General features: G+C 38.6%; 1 protein-coding gene and 1 pseudogene across 1 annotated transcript; both read right to left on the minus strand.

Moving 5' to 3' along the window:
- Nucleotide 1: 1 nt before the first annotated feature.
- Nucleotides 2-4,285, minus strand: LOC107413909 (probable methyltransferase PMT23). Its single transcript, XM_016021961.4, has 8 exons — nt 3,356-4,285; nt 2,764-2,913; nt 2,068-2,338; nt 1,864-1,974; nt 1,518-1,689; nt 1,008-1,259; nt 580-774; nt 2-387 (listed from the first exon to the last, which is right to left on the minus strand). Exons 1-8 carry the CDS (start codon nt 3,944-3,946, stop codon nt 198-200), a joined length of 1,932 nt encoding a protein of 643 aa, XP_015877447.2. The 5' UTR covers nt 3,947-4,285; the 3' UTR covers nt 2-197.
- Nucleotides 4,286-6,982: 2,697 nt separating this feature from the next.
- On the minus strand, nt 6,983-10,099 carry LOC125421293 (eukaryotic translation initiation factor 2 subunit alpha homolog; annotated as a pseudogene).
- Nucleotides 10,100-19,839: the final 9,740 nt, after the last annotated feature.

Here is a 19,839-nt window from a genome sequence, read left to right on the forward strand (position 1 = left end):
ATTAAAGGAGAAACAAAATAGACCAATATCATTTCTTTGTTGCTTCTATTTAAAGTAAATTTTTTACCTATAAGCATACATCAATGTAAGAGTCAAATGAATAGGTTTTAACTGCGTCATGCTTTTCATGCACTCAATGAAAGGTATAAAAACTAAGTAAGATTCAAAAGTGGAAACGTTCAGATAACGAACTCCAATCAAACCGTTGGACGCCAGAACCCCTTCTTGCCAATAAGAAACCGATCTTGATGGAGGGTTAAAGACCAATGAAGTGATTGCAAGATTGGCCTAAGGTTTTTAATCATTTCCTTGGTCTCTTGAATCACTACATATCCACCTGGCCTCAATATGCGGTCCATCTCTGCGACTATAACCTCAATTTCACATCTGACAAACAGGTGAACAAAAAATCAGGATACCATAACTGCTAGAAAACTTAATAACCCATGAACCACACTTTATGTGCAAAAAAACTCAAGTTTGTACTGTGCATGAACCCAATTGACATGCAACTGTGGCTTCTATATTTCCATATAATCAATCATAGGTTACATGAGCAGTGAGTAGAGGTACCCATACCTTTGTGAACGTTTTTCGAAGAGAAAGCTAGAATGTATAAGATCGTATGTCCGAGGGTAGGTATTTAAAGACTCGCACCAGTCATGGTAGACTCCAATCAAGCCTCTGTCAAATATGAAGGATAGAGTATTTGGCATATCAACAGGAACCACATTCATCACCCAGACTGGCAGATCCACAAGTGCCGCGGCAAATCTAGAAAGCAAGCATTTAAACCACTTACAAAAACCTTAAGGGTGATCTGGTACCACCAACTTGATGACACTGAAATTATGGAGAGAAAAATGGAAAACACTATGGCTGACTAGTAAATGAAAGCTGACATGTCCATCCATTCATTTGTAAATTCAGGTTTTAACGAAGTAAAAAACAGAAAGCACTCAAAACATCTAACATCATAAACTAAATAACTATATTCATGAATTTACCCTCCAAAGCCAGCATTCATATCCATGATATTCCTCACACTTGACCAGTTTACTGAAAGACCGTCCAGATAAACATCTGGCACAAGTGCAGACCAATATTTGGTATCCTTGTAAAATGTTTGGACAGTCTCTCCACCTGATAAGCTTGGAGGTTGACTGTTAAGCCTCTGGGGCCATGGCATGGGCCACCTCAACAAGTTACCCTCGCTATCTGTTGGAAGTTGGGAAATACAACTACCAAGAGGCACATACCTGTGACACAAATGTAGACAAGATTAGCATGCATATAAATCAAGCATGACATTTTTTTTTATGTTCAGCATGTTCCTCCTAGCTTTCCTATTTATGTTTTGTAAGAAGTACAATCTGTGATATAAAAACTGAAAAAGTAACACAGCAACAGCAGCAGCAATATCAAAAATAGGAATAATATATTCCAGGAGACTAACAGTAACACAGAAACAGCAGCAGCAATATCTAAAATAAAAATAATATATTCCAGGAGATTACCATGAACTGTTTTCAGCCTCTTTATCATCACAGATAGGCGGACTATTTTCTTTGCGATTTTCATAGCAAGAATATGAGTCAGGTTTCTGGTATATTACAAGCCCAATTCCAGAAGAATCAACAGTCTTAGCAACAGTCTTCCAGCACATAGATTTTGTTATATTCAACATAGCTGCAGGAGGTACGAGTAAATATTCAAATTACACCTCTAAACTTTTAGAGCCTATTACACAGGTAAATAATAAAGTAATTCAAATTATGCATATAGATGACAGGTTCAAGTAAAATCCTTTCACATAGAACAGAAAGTTTCCGGGAAATGAGAGTGAAAGCTCAATTCACAAACCCTTCCATACATTCTGATCTCTTTCATCATCACGATATACTGGTGTAGCAGACCATACGAAAAAACCACCAGGCCTAAGAATTCTATTCAGCTCCAATAATGGTTTTCCTCCTATTCAACCAAAACCATCAAATTAAAATGTAAAGGAGTTGAATGAATAAAAGAATTTTAGACTAAAATCTATATGTAGTGACAATCTGGTACCATTGGCATCCCAATGAACCCTGCATCTTGCGCAATGAATCATATCATACGCATTGTCTGGAAATGTCAGCCTTTGTGTTCCAATGACTGAAAGAGTAGCAGGAATTCCTCGTTCTAATGCAAACTGTATCTGAGCTTCATGTTCATCCTTTGGCGCAAATGACATGGTAATAACATTTTTGTCCAGCAAATAGCCACCAAAGCTAGCAACGCCACAACCAACATCTAAAACAACCCTTATGTGCTTCCCCCATTTAATGCTTGGTAAAGTCTGTAGCAACATAAGAAAGTGGGAATTTCTTGAGACGATGGATAAACAAAACTAATTATCAGTCCAAATCCAATAACATATCAGTGGAATGCATGAACAATGTTCACGACTGCATAAGCAAAACAAGTGAACAGTAAGGACAAGTTCCTCATGCAAAGAACCTACTTTAATTAAGCATCTATTAAAAAATTAAAATCTTTACCGAATTAGAACCATTGTAAAATAATAAGTCAAAACATCCACCAAAAATGGGAAAGACTTTGCTAGCTTCCTTTAAAATGGAATCACTAATGGTAGCCCAAATGAGCACATGTACAGCAGTATTAAATAGAGGCAACATATTGATGGACAATCTTCAACGTTCCCATGAAAAACATCCGCAGCAGAGTTTTACTTTGGGCAGGAAATCCACAAAACTAGATTACCTGTTCTATGAAGTCAATGTAGCTAGAAACTCCATCCTTGAACTGGGTACCGCCCCCAGGAAAAACAAGATAGTCTCCGGACTTTCGAACCCAATTTTGCTCTTTCTTGTACTCAACAAGTTTTGGATGAGGAACATTGTCATACCATATCTGAAAATTGACATACAAAGCCAAATTTGATCATGAAAGTTGACATACAAAACCAAATTTGATCATCTATATATTATTTAAGTAATGAAGCACAACAAAAATTATATTATCATACTTTTTGTCCTGCATCCAGTTTGGAGAAATTTTGCTTTGGAAAATTATATCTCAAGGGCCATAGCTTTTTAAATATCAGAACCAAACGCAATTGGTAATAAAGAAAACAACTCAACTTTTGTATTGCTCTTGAAATCTTATGTCTATGGCTCAAAATTTTCGAAACCAAAAGAATTGCAAACCCATAACATTTAAATTGCCCACTTCATCGAATCGAATCAAGATTCAAATTTCATGGAAACCCATCTCTAGAATCCATTAGAAAGGCCAGCCCAAAATAAATAAATAAAATAACATACGAAAAACCTTACCAAACTATCAATCTCACCATGTCCCTGCTCTTAGGCCACGGAACCGGCATCTTATATCCAACTGGAAGTGGAATCAAACACCTCGGACTCGGGTCGGGGCAGTGCCGCTCGCGATGCTCCATATGCCTCCTCGACTTCAAAGCCTTAATTGCTTTGAAATTGTCCAGACAGGGTATGTAATCAACAGCCAGCGGACCTTTACAGAGTTCCCAATTGATATCAACACGGACCACTGCATCATCATGATCATGATCATCATCCACAGGATTCGCAGGGACGGCGTCGTCTCTCTGGGGAGGTGTAACAGGAGCTGAGTCAACGTCATCCGGAGGAACGCCGTCCTTTTTCTGGGGAGGTGTAACAGAGCCAGGAGCTGAGTTGGGCTCGGACTTGGAAGAAAGTGTCGGAGATGGAGGAGAAGATATGGAGACCGAGTGGGTCCGGGTCTGGGTTTGAAGATCGGAGGAGAAGAAAGGGTACTGGAAATTGTTGCCGAAGATGAGGAAAATGGCGCTGAGGAACAAGACAGAGATGGTCAAAAGGAATGGGAATGTTCTTTCTTTCAACAAGTTTCGTACTGAGGAGGAGGAGGATGAGGAATTTGCCATTTTCTTGGTTATTGCAGCGGCAGCAGCAGCAGCTGAATGGTGAATACCACCAAACGAATCTGAGTCAGATAAACAGTTCGATCGAGATCCGAATTACGATAGAGATTGAAGAGAGAGAAACAAACGCGGTTAATGCTACTGCCATTTTTTGGACTTTATTTGTTTTTGCACCATCACCGACTCTTCTTCTTGATTTTTTATTATTATTAATCTTTTTTTCTCAAGTGAACAGAAATTGCTTTGGTGGGAACTTTTTGTGCTACTGGATCTGTTTATCTATTTTTTTCATTTTGGTAAATCTAAATCTGTTTCTCTACTGATAATTATGCTTCCGACCCTTGTACCTTATTTGTTATTTTTACTGTGTTTTCTGTTATGATATAAGTGTTCTGTTTTTCAGGGAAAAAAAAAATTATATATATATATATATATATGTTTAATATAATAATGATTAATCAGCTATTTTTATTCATATTGGAATGACCAAAGTTCTTTAACGTGAAGTCAGATTAAGATACTAGTTTATGATCGATTTGATAAATACATGAATAACTATAACATAGTTTTTTTCTTTTTTGAATTGAAGTATAATATCAATATATATTGAAATAGGGGATTATCATTTCTTAGTACCTTTTATTATTAGATTATCTCTGTCATCCATTTAAGCAAGATAAAATAAATAAGTAAATAAAAATAGGCAAATACTGACAGATCTAGAGTCATGACGAAATAAAGTGAATTTTATTAATTAATTTAATTCACCAAAAAATAAAAGTCAGTTTTATTTAATTTATTTATAACTCCCACTCATCATTTTTTTTTTTTTTTTTTTGGGTAAACCTCTCACAAATGCAAACATGCTCACTGAAAAAGCTACAACGGAATATGTACAATTTCAAAGTGACAAAAATCAAAATCCAACTTACCCAAACAAATTTAAGAAAAACAGAAAGAGCCATCTATTGCAATTCAACTTTCATCAAATTGTCATATCACTTCACTCAGATTGCAACTCCTGAACAATTAGTATAAATTACAACCACACAAATAACTAATTATAATAAAAATAAAAATAAATATGGTACATATAAGAACCACTCTCACACAAGCAGTAAAGAAGTGGAGGCTATGCTGTGGAGAGAGATAGGAATCATAGCACAGACGCCATGACTGGAGGTCATAGCAGCTGTCAGAGAGAGATGGACGGAGAAAGTTTGTCGTAGACCTCAATGAAAATGTCGCCGGAGCTGTGGGTATTAAGGCTTGGGGAGAGAAATGTGAATGTGATAGCAAATTTTGCTTGTGTTGTTTAAGTAATATTTATTCGTAGTAGACAATATAAAATAAAATAATAAATAAAAGAAAGTTTTTATTTTAGTGGTCTGTCTAGTTTGTAATTTTTTTTATAAACATATTTTTATTTTTAGTGCAAAAATATATAATTTTATTTTAGTAAAATTACAATTTAACCCTCCTTATTTAGAACTTTTTTAAAGAATATTTATATTTTGTAATTTTTTTAATAAATTTATTGTGCAATCCAATTGAATAGAACATTGATTTGGATTTCAAACATTTTCTTTATGACCAAAAAAAAAAAAACCTTAGAATTTACATTAAAATAACATAATTAACAAATAATTTATTTTAAAAATTTGTTATATTTTTAATAGTTGTGTACTTTGAGTTTTTAAGATACAACATTTAATAAGATGAATAATATTATAAATTTAAGGCAAATTTAAAAAATGATATATATATATTTTAAAAAAAAAGGTTAATTTTTTACAAAAAATTTCAAAAATGATGTTATCTATTAAAAAAATGCAATAATTTTATTGCATTTTTCAAAAATGAAGTAATAAAATAAGACATAAACACAAAACGCTGTAAATTTATAGCAATTTTGAATTGACTTAATCACCCCCCGCCAAAAAAAAAAAAAAAAAAAAATTGGAATTGATTTTCTAGAACTGAACAATTAGACTAGTATTATAACTCTATAAACTATCAGCCACGTGGCGCATAAAGTATCAGCCGCAATGTGCTTGACGGGCACTTGTTTTTATGTTTTCTAAAAGGTTTTATATAACTATAGTCTTTATGGACCAATTCCTCATAGACCGCAAGAGAGCACTACTACTATGATGAGAGAGAAGTGAATATATTATTTTTCTAGATGGTGTAAATCCGGGCTTGGCAAGTTCTGACTGAAAAAAGGAATTTCATATGGGGTGGTCCGATGGGATCAATGTTTTAAATTTGAAATTTGGTGTCTGGTTTTTGGTTTTTATGAGCATGGAGATAGATTTTGGTTTAAAGTTTAGTCTCAAAATTAGAATTTAAAATTTAATTCAAAAACAATTATATATATATATATATATATATTATATAAGGTATCTTTAATAATAAAAAAATAATTTATTTATTATTATTATTATTTTTTACATGTGGGAGTTTTTTTAAACAGGTTTGATTGGGTTTTGAACTTTTGAATTTCTCTTACATCCCTTTACAAAGTTTACAAACTCAGTGAAAAAATAAAGAAAAAAATTTTCCATTACCATAATTGTTTACTTGTTCTTACAATTACTTTTTTTTTTTTTTGTATAATACAATTACTTGTTGATTTGCTTCTATATATCATAATAAATAAAAATTTAGACACACACTTTAATTTATTTTTCCAGGCTTAACATATAATACAAAATGTTTATTTTTTATATATTTTTTATGTAAGAGAAATACCTATTCATAGACATTAAAAAAAAAAAAAGAGAGAGAAAATGAATATTATTTGATTATTAGTTTTGAATTAGATTTAATATTTAGGCTTTATAAATATATTTTTCCCAAAAATATCAAATTGGATAAAAATTATTTAAAAATTAAAATTTGCAATTATTTTTATGTATATTTAATATGAGATAGCCAATCTAAATTTAAATATATTTTACATGTGATAAATATTTTTTTATTTTTGAAATGAATGAATATCAATTCTGAACAAAAAAAGAAAAAAAAAATTATATACCAAAAATACAAATATGTACAATTTGCAGGGACAAAAATCAAAATCCCACCTACCCAGACAAATTTAGAAAAACGAGCCATTTACGTCAATTTAACTATCATCAAGTTGTAGTAATACGTATCAGTTCTCTCTCAGTTCGCAACTTCTAGACAATTGGTATAAAAATCACGAGTAACATAAAAATACTTATAATTCTAGTTAAATTAAAAATAAAAATGGTATAAGCAGCCGCTGATCTCACGCAACCAGTGTTCTCCACATCAACTTCTCCCATTCCCGTGTCTTCTTCTTCTTCTTCTTCTTCTTCTACCTCACTGTCCTCGTCACCACTGACATCCTCGTTAGCATGCCATAGCCGACCCATATGCTCTGCGAGCAATTTAGCATCCTGTTCACTCACCTATATATCAATACACCATCACATATTTATACCCGCAAGTAGAAAGTCATGGAAAATAACATAAATAGACAACATACGCAAATGCTATCATTACAAGAAATTCAGCTTTTACCGATAAAAGAATATTATCGGCAAAAACATAAAATTCGTCGGTAAATGGCAATTGTATTTACTGATAAATTTTCAATTTTTAGCGGATAAAACTTTTGCCCACAAAAGTTTAGTTTTCTCGAAAAAAAAAAAAAAAAAAAAAAAAAAACTATTCCCAACGAATCTAAAATCGTCCGTACAAGGATTTGGCGACAAAATATAGCATATGGAAAACTGGTGAAAATATAACTAGGGACGAAATTATTTGTCAAGAGTCTAGGAGAAATATTGACACTCACGGCTCTAGGAGCCTCCTTTACGACAAGATTCCCCTTGTGTTGTTCTATTGCTTGGGTGCAGGCTACAACTGCTTCGTTTAGAACTGAAATTCCTTGATCCTGTGCAAACTAGAAATTACAAAGTCTTCCAAAATAAAATATTATTTGACCAAATGAAATAAGATTACAGTTTGAGCTATAACCTTGTCAAGAGTCTCAGCGGTCATAACATAAAGTGGAGCAGCAACCAGTTTAATTTTGACAGGACAATCATTATTGCCTACAGCTTCTGCTTTCCGCATGGCATCCTGCAATCACAAAAAAAGAACAAGTGTGTGTAAGCAAATGACAGCTAAAGATTAACAATTATCTAAATGATAAATGCATATGATAATTCAAGATCCAATACAACAAAGACAATATTTAAGCAAAGGTCACAAAAGAAACATAGTAAGACCTTAATGTGAAGAACACCGTCAAACTGGAAACATTTCATTTCGATATCTGCCTGAAATTTCAGAGGCTGTCGGGCCATTCGTCTTCTAATATTCTTTATTAGAGCATCTTTCACATCCTCTGAAATGGCAGGAACCACCCTAGTCACCTACATGACAAGAAGGTAAACGAATTTAGTCATCAACTGGAGAAAAATTTGGCACAAAACTACAAAAACAAATTTTACCTTCTGTCCGTCAGGGCCAGTTTCTTTTACTTTACGTGTGAGAGAATTAAGAACTGAATCAGGATCAGTCGCAATTATTTTGAAAGCCTGCATAAAGAATAATTCAGCCTCTTCATTGCATATCTAAAACACCTCAAAAACGTGAAAAACATTTTACCTTCCATGCATGACCATATCTCTGGTATAAGGGCCACCCAATGTGGACGTACAGTTTCTGTAATAGATAACATATAATCAGTTGTAGCATATGACAAAATGGAAATGGTTTAAAGCACTACCACCAGTCAGAAGTTTGCTTAAGCATGCCAAATTCAAAGGTAGCTTAGAGATACACACTAGAAGACAATTAAAGCCTTCATTTTGACACCAAAAAAAAAAAAAAAGGAAACAGTTATACAACAGTGTACCTAGAGTAGCAAACACCTTAAAATGAAAGACAAAATTGCACCCGAGTCAATAATAAAAGGATATCCAGTGTTCATTTTAAATTAACAAGTTACATGCAAGCTAGCTATAGATCTTGCATTCAATTGTCAACACGTACCAATTCTGGGTATTGAGAAAAATCAACCATCTTTGCTAATATTGTTTGTTTCGGACGTTTGTTGAAACTTCTTATAAATTCAAAATTTTTATATATTTTTTTTTGCCTTTTCATACACAGGAATCCACATTATACGCTTATTATTGCAATAGAAAAAAAAAAAAACAAAAACAAAAATAAAATAAACGGGAAATTAAAAATATTTAATATATATGACCTCCAAATCGATGCTCACTGTCTCAGCCACGTGGCGCATAATGGAGTGAACAAGCTTGCTCTTGTTGTACCTCTCATTACAGGCTTGAATATCATTCTTTGATACTCTACTTTTGCTCAAATCGATATAACCCTTGTCGGATTCCACCCTGAGGACCATCATGGGTTCGATTAGACCAACCTTGAGGACGCTGTTCACACTTCGAATATGACGTCGTGAGAGCTCCGTGTTTAGGATCAAGCCCTCGATGTTGTTGTACTCCAGGAGTGACAGGCACTCATGTCGTCGGCGATGGTATTGACCTGAACCATCACCACCATGTCGACCTCTGGATATTTTGCCTCGTACATTCGGCACTCTAGATTCGGCGACTGGGTACCCATAATTTTAAGAAATTGATTGATTTCTTTTCTTCTGAGTTTAATTTTCTCAGACGGAAATATGTTCTCGGAAAATTAGAGGTGGCAGAGAAAGCCCAAGTCGCAGTGTTTCCTGTGTTGGAAAAATATACCTGTTAGGTGATTTTTAGATGGGTTTACCAAATTAGGTAATAATAATAATAATAATAAAAAAGAAAAAAAAATAGAAGACAATCATATATACAACCTAACCATTCAAACCCAATACACATTAAGAAATTAGAAAGGATCAAGAAAAAACTCAAATACTGCAAGGGAAGCGAGCTCAGACCTCAAAGAACTGAATGGGGCAGTAACATTCAGAGAGAAAGAGACTAGGCCGATGGTGAGTTTTACAGAGAGATCACTGGGCAGTAACTCAATAATGAAGGGGGTTTTACGTAGAACGAAACTGGATGGGGAAGTAATAAAGCAGAGAGAAACAGAGAGGGTTTTGGGTTTTTGAGCAAGAGAAAAAAAAAAAATAATAATACAGAGAGTTGGGAGGCTTACCTTGGTGCCCAGAAAGAAATTGACAGAACCAAAAGACCAAAGAACTCTACTTTTTTAGCCAACTCCACTCCACTCCTAGCTTCATTACTGGGCAAGCATCCTTACTGGGCAAGCAAACGATAAGCGGTTCAAACCCAAAAGTAAATGGACGCATTGCGTCTATGCTCAAAAACTCCCTCTAGCTTTTATATATATATAAGCGTAACCTGTAAGTAAGGGCCTGTTTGCCACTCTTTTGAGAACTGATTTTTGTTTTTGAAAATAAAAAATTGTTATCAAAATAAAAACGTATTATTTAGCTGTTAGTTTTCAAAAATTATTTTTAGAAAACAAATGGGAAAGAAAACAAATTCATTAAACAATAAAGGTGTTTTGATTCACTAAGAACTGAGTATTGGTATAGGAAAGAGAAGGTTGTGCTAAGAGGAGGCCCACATATTTCACTTTCAACTCAAGATATTAAAAATGTTTAAGCAAATTTGTATTTATTTATTTTGCTTAAAAATAAAATTACACCAACAACATTCACCCTTCCCAATTTTACATAAATGTTTTTTCATCTTATTAATAATAATAATAATAATAACAATAATAAAATAGATAGGTTGATCCTGACTTTTTTTTTATACAGTAGTTAATCCTTTTGCTTAAATTAAAATAAAAAAATGTGCCAAAAAAAGGTAATGAAAATTATAATAACACTTGTTTTTATGTGATTAACTTTATTTATCACATTATATATATATATATATATATATATTATATTTTAAACTAATTAATCCTTATTATATGCATAGTTTAAAATATAATTTAGGTTTCAAATAAAAATGGATAGAATTTTCATAATATCTATTGAAATTTCAGAAATTTTGTTAAAATTTTATGAAAATATCTGTAAAAATATCTACATCAAATTCTTAACAATTTGGTTAAAAAATCTATAATTTTCATGAAAATTTTTGAAAGTTCCATGAAATTTCTACTGAAATTTCGAAAATATCTATGGAATTTTTTAATTTTTTTAAAAATTCACAAATATTATTAATATTTAGTAAAATTTTTTATCAAATTAACTTCATTAATAATTTTTTTACTCTTTAATTGCTTTTTAAGCATTTAATAATATAAGCAAAATAGAATAAATTGAATTGAATAATATCAATAAATTCTACTTATTGAATATCGAAAAGGCAAAAATACAAAGATTGTGAATTATATTTTTAAACTTGAAAAATCTTATTATCGGAAATATCTGTTTTATAAATGTGGGTAAATAGATGATGAAACGTATACATAAAGATGTCACAACAAGAAGAGAATTTGATTTCTATAAATTTTGAATCAATAAGGGTTGGAAGTAATTTTCATAACCCTTATTCAGTGGATATTTATGGAATGTCACCAAGTACAACTCATGGGTACCATCTCAAATTTAACCATAAAAAAGTAGTAGCTATGCAAATAGTCAACCAATAATGTAAGATCCATATGATTAATATATTAATAATTAGATGCAACATTATCAAGGAGATATATTTTTTCATAACTATTTTTCACATTTCACATCTCAAAATCAAAATGATGAAAAAATATATAATTTTTAACCACCCAGAAGTTCTATATGGTATTAAGATAACATTTATGAACTATAATATAATTGTAATAATCGTTTTATATATTTTAGTTTATAAATAATTATATCATATATGCATTTTTTGATATATTTTTATTAGTAATAATTTATCTATGGTCATTGATACTTATTATAAATCAATTCACTAAGAAGAATATAAAATTCATTCAATATTTTAGCAATTTTTATAATCAATTTGATAATTGATGGATTAGATAAACTAATTCTAAAGTTTCAATAAAAATTTCTATTTTTTAAAATAAATTTTCATTATTTTTTATAATTTTTATCGATATTCGATATTTTCATAAAAAATGTTATATTTTAAACTTTCGATATTTCCATTGATACCAATTTTTTGAACCTTGATTATATATATGCTTTATTTTTTCTCAAACATAACTACAAATAAAAGTAATTCCTTTTTTTAAGTAATTATTTTCAAAAATTAATAAAACCAAATTATTTATATGTTTTTTTTTCCACTGTTAATTTATTCACGTACTATTATAAATTGTCTTTAACATTTTAATGCTATTCTTTGCTTTTATTTGCTTATAAAATTCAAATTACAAATTATTTTTGATAAAATGTAGAACTATTGTTTTTTCAATTTTATAAGCACATGTGGATATGACCGTGTATATATGACATCAATTAACGGTTTTTTTTCTTTTATTAAATCAATATTAATAGATATTATATAAAAAAAATTTATAAACTATAGATGCTATCTCGAGCTACACTACCAAGGGGGGTGCCATGTGTAACGGTCCGCACCTTTAGAATGGCTTAGTGGCATTTTCGTAAATATTTGAAGGTCGGGATCTTCGATCCCGGGCCGTGGGAAGTTCTTAAGAATGTCACTAGGATGGTGCATATTGAATGGCAAGCCAAGATGTGAAGGTTTGCTAGAGAAAACCCCATTATGATTCCTCGCACAAAGTGATATCTATGGCTGCCAGAATGGAAATGGCTCAATAAGCTCTTTAGGGGGGGTGGTCCGTGTTGGCTCTCCACGGCCCCCGGCTCCGGCTTCTAGCTTGGGCTAAGCGAGCCTCCCATGGGCGACGGCAAGCCATGGGGCGGACATATAGTGCCACGAAGGTGGGCATATGTCTCCGAGGGACAGGGAGTCCCGAGGACAGTACCGGTAGGCGCTACGAGCTGGTATTGCGCGTCACTCCTGTGTCAGAGGCTAAGTGTAGCATTCGCTATGCCGTTTTCTATCGGCTATGCCAAGAACACACGTAGGCCTTTGTTACAAGGTTGTGGCAAATGTGCCAATGAGCGGGGGCTCGGGTTCTGCCTCGCTCAAGAGGGTCGGAAGCTAAATAGGCACGGACGGGGCGACACCGTGCCATCGGGTGACATTCACATGTGGGCTTCCAATCTTGTGTTGCTATCCTGAGGGCATGTTGGCACGATGCTGGTGTGCATGCTCTAGGGTCGGATGCTATTCGAGATGTGCATGGACCAAGGCCCGAGTGAAGAGATGGGTTGCTGGCTAGATCTTGGCACAAGATTAAGTAACAAGCTACCGAGTGGGCGCAAGGCCATCGGGCTAGCTTGCTGAGCGACATGAGCCATGATGACTATGGGAACCTCATGAGTATACAATTGGTATCAGATGGGTCGATATATGAACTCGGATAGTGAAAAGGCTGGCCATGACTGGAGAGTCTTGGCGCCGCACGGTCTATTCCGCTGCATAAAATGTAGGACCGTGACAAGTGGTATCAGAGCCCGGTTTGTCCTGCAATAGGCGAACCGAGGAACGGATGGTATTGGTTGGTGATGCTTGGATCCGTAGAACCCCGATGCTACTGTAAAGGGGGCGTTCTTGCATGGAGCGTGGTTAGTTGTGGCAGCATGCCCAACTTGAATATGATGTGGGGATGTTCACCAAACGAGTACCAGTGTGCGATACAAATATCTTTAACTGGATGCTCGAGCAGCGAGGCAAATGCGAAGTTCATGAATGGGACAAGCATTTGGAATAAGTGACTGGTGCTCAGAAAGGAATTCATGCGTCGTTAAATGAGAGCACAAGCCGTAAGTAGTGCAGTTCTCTTGAATAATTGAGGGCTTGTTAGCCATGTGTTTCTTTTGGGGTATTGGTCTTAAGAATTACAGAAAATACCAAAAATAGATCCATTTTGACGAAGAGTCTTGACAGCCACAAAGAGTGGGGAAAAAAGAGCAAGCCAGTGCGGCTGGGTGGCAGAGGCCACGTTTGTCCAAGAGAAAAGACAACCTTGTCGAAGCGAATGAGAAGTCAAGACGAGTGGATGCGTGGAGCACTGTAAATTTGCCAGAGGGCAAAACTGGCTCAGAGGAGGAGCCGAGATACAAAAGTGAGCAAGATCGAGGCAAAGAACTAAGGAAAGGACTTAGTTCAAGACGACACTAGGTGTCAACAGCCGAAATAAGGGGGTCGCAGAAGAGAGGACCTCCATTCAAGATGTGGTAACTCGTCGGGAAGAGGATGCCACTTGCGCAAGGGTTGGCGTTGGAAGCCACAAGAATAAATGCACACTCGAGGGATGTTGTGCATAAATTTGCCTTTGGAGAAGGCAAAGCTAGCTTGAGAATTGCTAGCACATCACCATCGTGGAGATGGAAATTTGAGATGCACACTCGAGGGATGTTGTGCATAAATTTGCCTTTGGAGAAGGCAAAGCTAGCTTGAGAATTGCTAGCACATCACCATCGTGGAGATGGAAATTTGAGCGCGGGAACAAGAGCTAAGAAGGGAAACTTAGCTCGTCACGGCAACAGAGTGCCGAAAAAGCATGAAGTGGAGTTCAAGAGAGAGGAGAACTACCACATGAAGAACTCTCGAGTTTGGGTACCGTTGGGATAGTTGACGTAGGGGCACCACCTGAGAGGAGACGGTGTGCTCGATGAGAGGGTCAATGTCACCATCGGATTATCTGGTAGAGTTCGGTCCACGGGAGGACCTTGAAGGCAAGAGAGTGCCTTACTTTGGAGCTCGGGAAGCTATTCGTCCAAGAGGGACAATAAGCGTTGGCTTGGGTGCCAACAAAGGAAGAGAACATCGTCCAAGAGAGGACATGAAGTTGGCTAGAGCGATGCCAACAAGTGAAGAGAACATTTGTCCAAGGGGGACATGAGTCTGGCTTGGGTGCCAGCGAGATATACAAAAGGCAGAATTCGTCCGAGGGGGACACCATCTGCATATGGAGCTGAAAGTGCGGGGCGAAGCACTAATTTATGCACAAGGAGGTGCATGTTTCGAGGAAAGCTTGAGTTTGGGTGAACGCATGCAATAGGTCCTTGGCCAAGTCCAAGAGTGGGCGCGCGAAGGTCGTCACAGAGGGTGATTCTACAGAGGTAGAGGGATGACGTATGCAGGATCTTGAGTTTGAGCCTAAAGAGCTTATGTGGATGAAAGGTGTTGCGCGGAGTGCAGGAGTCTTGAAGATAGCAAGCGGGCACGTCGATGAGGGCATCGACGTAATGAAGTGGGGGAGGATGTAACGGTCCGCACCTTTAGAATGGCTTAGTGGCATTTTCGTAAATATTTGAAGGTCGGGATCTTCGATCCCGGGCCGTGGGAAGTTCTTAAGAATGTCACTAGGATGGTGCATATTGAATGGCAAGCCAAGATGTGAAGGTTTGCTAGAGAAAACCCCATTATGATTCCTCGCACAAAGTGATATCTATGGCTGCCAGAATGGAAATGGCTCAATAAGCTCTTTAGGGGGGGTGGTCCGTGTTGGCTCTCCACGGCCCCCGGCTCCGGCTTCTAGCTTGGGCTAAGCGAGCCTCCCATGGGCGACGGCAAGCCATGGGGCGGACATATAGTGCCACGAAGGTGGGCATATGTCTCCGAGGGACAGGGAGTCCCGAGGACAGTACCGGTAGGCGCTACGAGCTGGTATTGCGCGTCACTCCTGTGTCAGAGGCTAAGTGTAGCATTCGCTATGCCGTTTTCTATCGGCTATGCCAAGAACACACGTAGGCCTTTGTTACAAGGTTGTGGCAAATGTGCCAATGAGCGGGGGCTCGGGTTCTGCCTCGCTCAAGAGGGTCGGAAGCTAAATAGGCACGGACGGGGCGACACCGTGCCATCGGGTGACATTCACATGTGGGCTTCCAATCTTGTGTTGCTATCCTGAGGGCATGTTGGCACGATGCTGGTGTGCATGCTCTAGGGTCGGATGCTATTCGAGATGTGCATGGACCAAGGCCCGAGTGAAGAGATGGGTTGCTGGCTAGATCTTGGCACAAGATTAAGTAACAAGCTACCGAGTGGGCGCAAGGCCATCGGGCTAGCTTGCTGAGCGACATGAGCCATGATGACTATGGGAACCTCATGAGTATACAATTGGTATCAGATGGGTCGATATATGAACTCGGATAGTGAAAAGGCTGGCCATGACTGGAGAGTCTTGGCGCCGCACGGTCTATTCCGCTGCATAAAATGTAGGACCGTGACAAGTGGTATCAGAGCCCGGTTTGTCCTGCAATAGGCGAACCGAGGAACGGATGGTATTGGTTGGTGATGCTTGGATCCGTAGAACCCCGATGCTACTGTAAAGGGGGCGTTCTTGCATGGAGCGTGGTTAGTTGTGGCAGCATGCCCAACTTGAATATGATGTGGGGATGTTCACCAAACGAGTACCAGTGTGCGATACAAATATCTTTAACTGGATGCTCGAGCAGCGAGGCAAATGCGAAGTTCATGAATGGGACAAGCATTTGGAATAAGTGACTGGTGCTCAGAAAGGAATTCATGCGTCGTTAAATGAGAGCACAAGCCGTAAGTAGTGCAGTTCTCTTGAATAATTGAGGGCTTGTTAGCCATGTGTTTCTTTTGGGGTATTGGTCTTAAGAATTACAGAAAATACCAAAAATAGATCCATTTTGACGAAGAGTCTTGACAGCCACAAAGAGTGGGGAAAAAAGAGCAAGCCAGTGCGGCTGGGTGGCAGAGGCCACGTTTGTCCAAGAGAAAAGACAACCTTGTCGAAGCGAATGAGAAGTCAAGACGAGTGGATGCGTGGAGCACTGTAAATTTGCCAGAGGGCAAAACTGGCTCAGAGGAGGAGCCGAGATACAAAAGTGAGCAAGATCGAGGCAAAGAACTAAGGAAAGGACTTAGTTCAAGACGACACTAGGTGTCAACAGCCGAAATAAGGGGGTCGCAGAAGAGAGGACCTCCATTCAAGATGTGGTAACTCGTCGGGAAGAGGATGCCACTTGCGCAAGGGTTGGCGTTGGAAGCCACAAGAATAAATGCACACTCGAGGGATGTTGTGCATAAATTTGCCTTTGGAGAAGGCAAAGCTAGCTTGAGAATTGCTAGCACATCACCATCGTGGAGATGGAAATTTGAGATGCACACTCGAGGGATGTTGTGCATAAATTTGCCTTTGGAGAAGGCAAAGCTAGCTTGAGAATTGCTAGCACATCACCATCGTGGAGATGGAAATTTGAGCGCGGGAACAAGAGCTAAGAAGGGAAACTTAGCTCGTCACGGCAACAGAGTGCCGAAAAAGCATGAAGTGGAGTTCAAGAGAGAGGAGAACTACCACATGAAGAACTCTCGAGTTTGGGTACCGTTGGGATAGTTGACGTAGGGGCACCACCTGAGAGGAGACGGTGTGCTCGATGAGAGGGTCAATGTCACCATCGGATTATCTGGTAGAGTTCGGTCCACGGGAGGACCTTGAAGGCAAGAGAGTGCCTTACTTTGGAGCTCGGGAAGCTATTCGTCCAAGAGGGACAATAAGCGTTGGCTTGGGTGCCAACAAAGGAAGAGAACATCGTCCAAGAGAGGACATGAAGTTGGCTAGAGCGATGCCAACAAGTGAAGAGAACATTTGTCCAAGGGGGACATGAGTCTGGCTTGGGTGCCAGCGAGATATACAAAAGGCAGAATTCGTCCGAGGGGGACACCATCTGCATATGGAGCTGAAAGTGCGGGGCGAAGCACTAATTTATGCACAAGGAGGTGCATGTTTCGAGGAAAGCTTGAGTTTGGGTGAACGCATGCAATAGGTCCTTGGCCAAGTCCAAGAGTGGGCGCGCGAAGGTCGTCACAGAGGGTGATTCTACAGAGGTAGAGGGATGACGTATGCAGGATCTTGAGTTTGAGCCTAAAGAGCTTATGTGGATGAAAGGTGTTGCGCGGAGTGCAGGAGTCTTGAAGATAGCAAGCGGGCACGTCGATGAGGGCATCAACGTAATGAAGTGGGGGAGGATGTAACGGTCCGCACCTTTAGAATGGCTTAGTGGCATTTTCGTAAATATTTGAAGGTCGGGATCTTCGATCCCGGGCCGTGGGAAGTTCTTAAGAATGTCACTAGGATGGTGCATATTGAATGGCAAGCCAAGATGTGAAGGTTTGCTAGAGAAAACCCCATTATGATTCCTCGCACAAAGTGATATCTATGGCTGCCAGAATGGAAATGGCTCAATAAGCTCTTTAGGGGGGGTGGTCCGTGTTGGCTCTCCACGGCCCCCGGCTCCGGCTTCTAGCTTGGGCTAAGCGAGCCTCCCATGGGCGACGGCAAGCCATGGGGCGGACATATAGTGCCACGAAGGTGGGCATATGTCTCCGAGGGACAGGGAGTCCCGAGGACAGTACCGGTAGGCGCTACGAGCTGGTATTGCGCGTCACTCCTGTGTCAGAGGCTAAGTGTAGCATTCGCTATGCCGTTTTCTATCGGCTATGCCAAGAACACACGTAGGCCTTTGTTACAAGGTTGTGGCAAATGTGCCAATGAGCGGGGGCTCGGGTTCTGCCTCGCTCAAGAGGGTCGGAAGCTAAATAGGCACGGACGGGGCGACACCGTGCCATCGGGTGACATTCACATGTGGGCTTCCAATCTTGTGTTGCTATCCTGAGGGCATGTTGGCACGATGCTGGTGTGCATGCTCTAGGGTCGGATGCTATTCGAGATGTGCATGGACCAAGGCCCGAGTGAAGAGATGGGTTGCTGGCTAGATCTTGGCACAAGATTAAGTAACAAGCTACCGAGTGGGCGCAAGGCCATCGGGCTAGCTTGCTGAGCGACATGAGCCATGATGACTATGGGAACCTCATGAGTATACAATTGGTATCAGATGGGTCGATATATGAACTCGGATAGTGAAAAGGCTGGCCATGACTGGAGAGTCTTGGCGCCGCACGGTCTATTCCGCTGCATAAAATGTAGGACCGTGACAAGTGGTATCAGAGCCCGGTTTGTCCTGCAATAGGCGAACCGAGGAACGGATGGTATTGGTTGGTGATGCTTGGATCCGTAGAACCCCGATGCTACTGTAAAGGGGGCGTTCTTGCATGGAGCGTGGTTAGTTGTGGCAGCATGCCCAACTTGAATATGATGTGGGGATGTTCACCAAACGAGTACCAGTGTGCGATACAAATATCTTTAACTGGATGCTCGAGCAGCGAGGCAAATGCGAAGTTCATGAATGGGACAAGCATTTGGAATAAGTGACTGGTGCTCAGAAAGGAATTCATGCGTCGTTAAATGAGAGCACAAGCCGTAAGTAGTGCAGTTCTCTTGAATAATTGAGGGCTTGTTAGCCATGTGTTTCTTTTGGGGTATTGGTCTTAAGAATTACAGAAAATACCAAAAATAGATCCATTTTGACGAAGAGTCTTGACAGCCACAAAGAGTGGGGAAAAAAGAGCAAGCCAGTGCGGCTGGGTGGCAGAGGCCACGTTTGTCCAAGAGAAAAGACAACCTTGTCGAAGCGAATGAGAAGTCAAGACGAGTGGATGCGTGGAGCACTGTAAATTTGCCAGAGGGCAAAACTGGCTCAGAGGAGGAGCCGAGATACAAAAGTGAGCAAGATCGAGGCAAAGAACTAAGGAAAGGACTTAGTTCAAGACGACACTAGGTGTCAACAGCCGAAATAAGGGGGTCGCAGAAGAGAGGACCTCCATTCAAGATGTGGTAACTCGTCGGGAAGAGGATGCCACTTGCGCAAGGGTTGGCGTTGGAAGCCACAAGAATAAATGCACACTCGAGGGATGTTGTGCATAAATTTGCCTTTGGAGAAGGCAAAGCTAGCTTGAGAATTGCTAGCACATCACCATCGTGGAGATGGAAATTTGAGA

Source organism: Ziziphus jujuba, chromosome 8, assembly GCF_031755915.1.
Source record: "Ziziphus jujuba cultivar Dongzao chromosome 8, ASM3175591v1".
Classification (NCBI taxonomy): Eukaryota; Viridiplantae; Streptophyta; class Magnoliopsida; order Rosales; family Rhamnaceae; genus Ziziphus; species Ziziphus jujuba.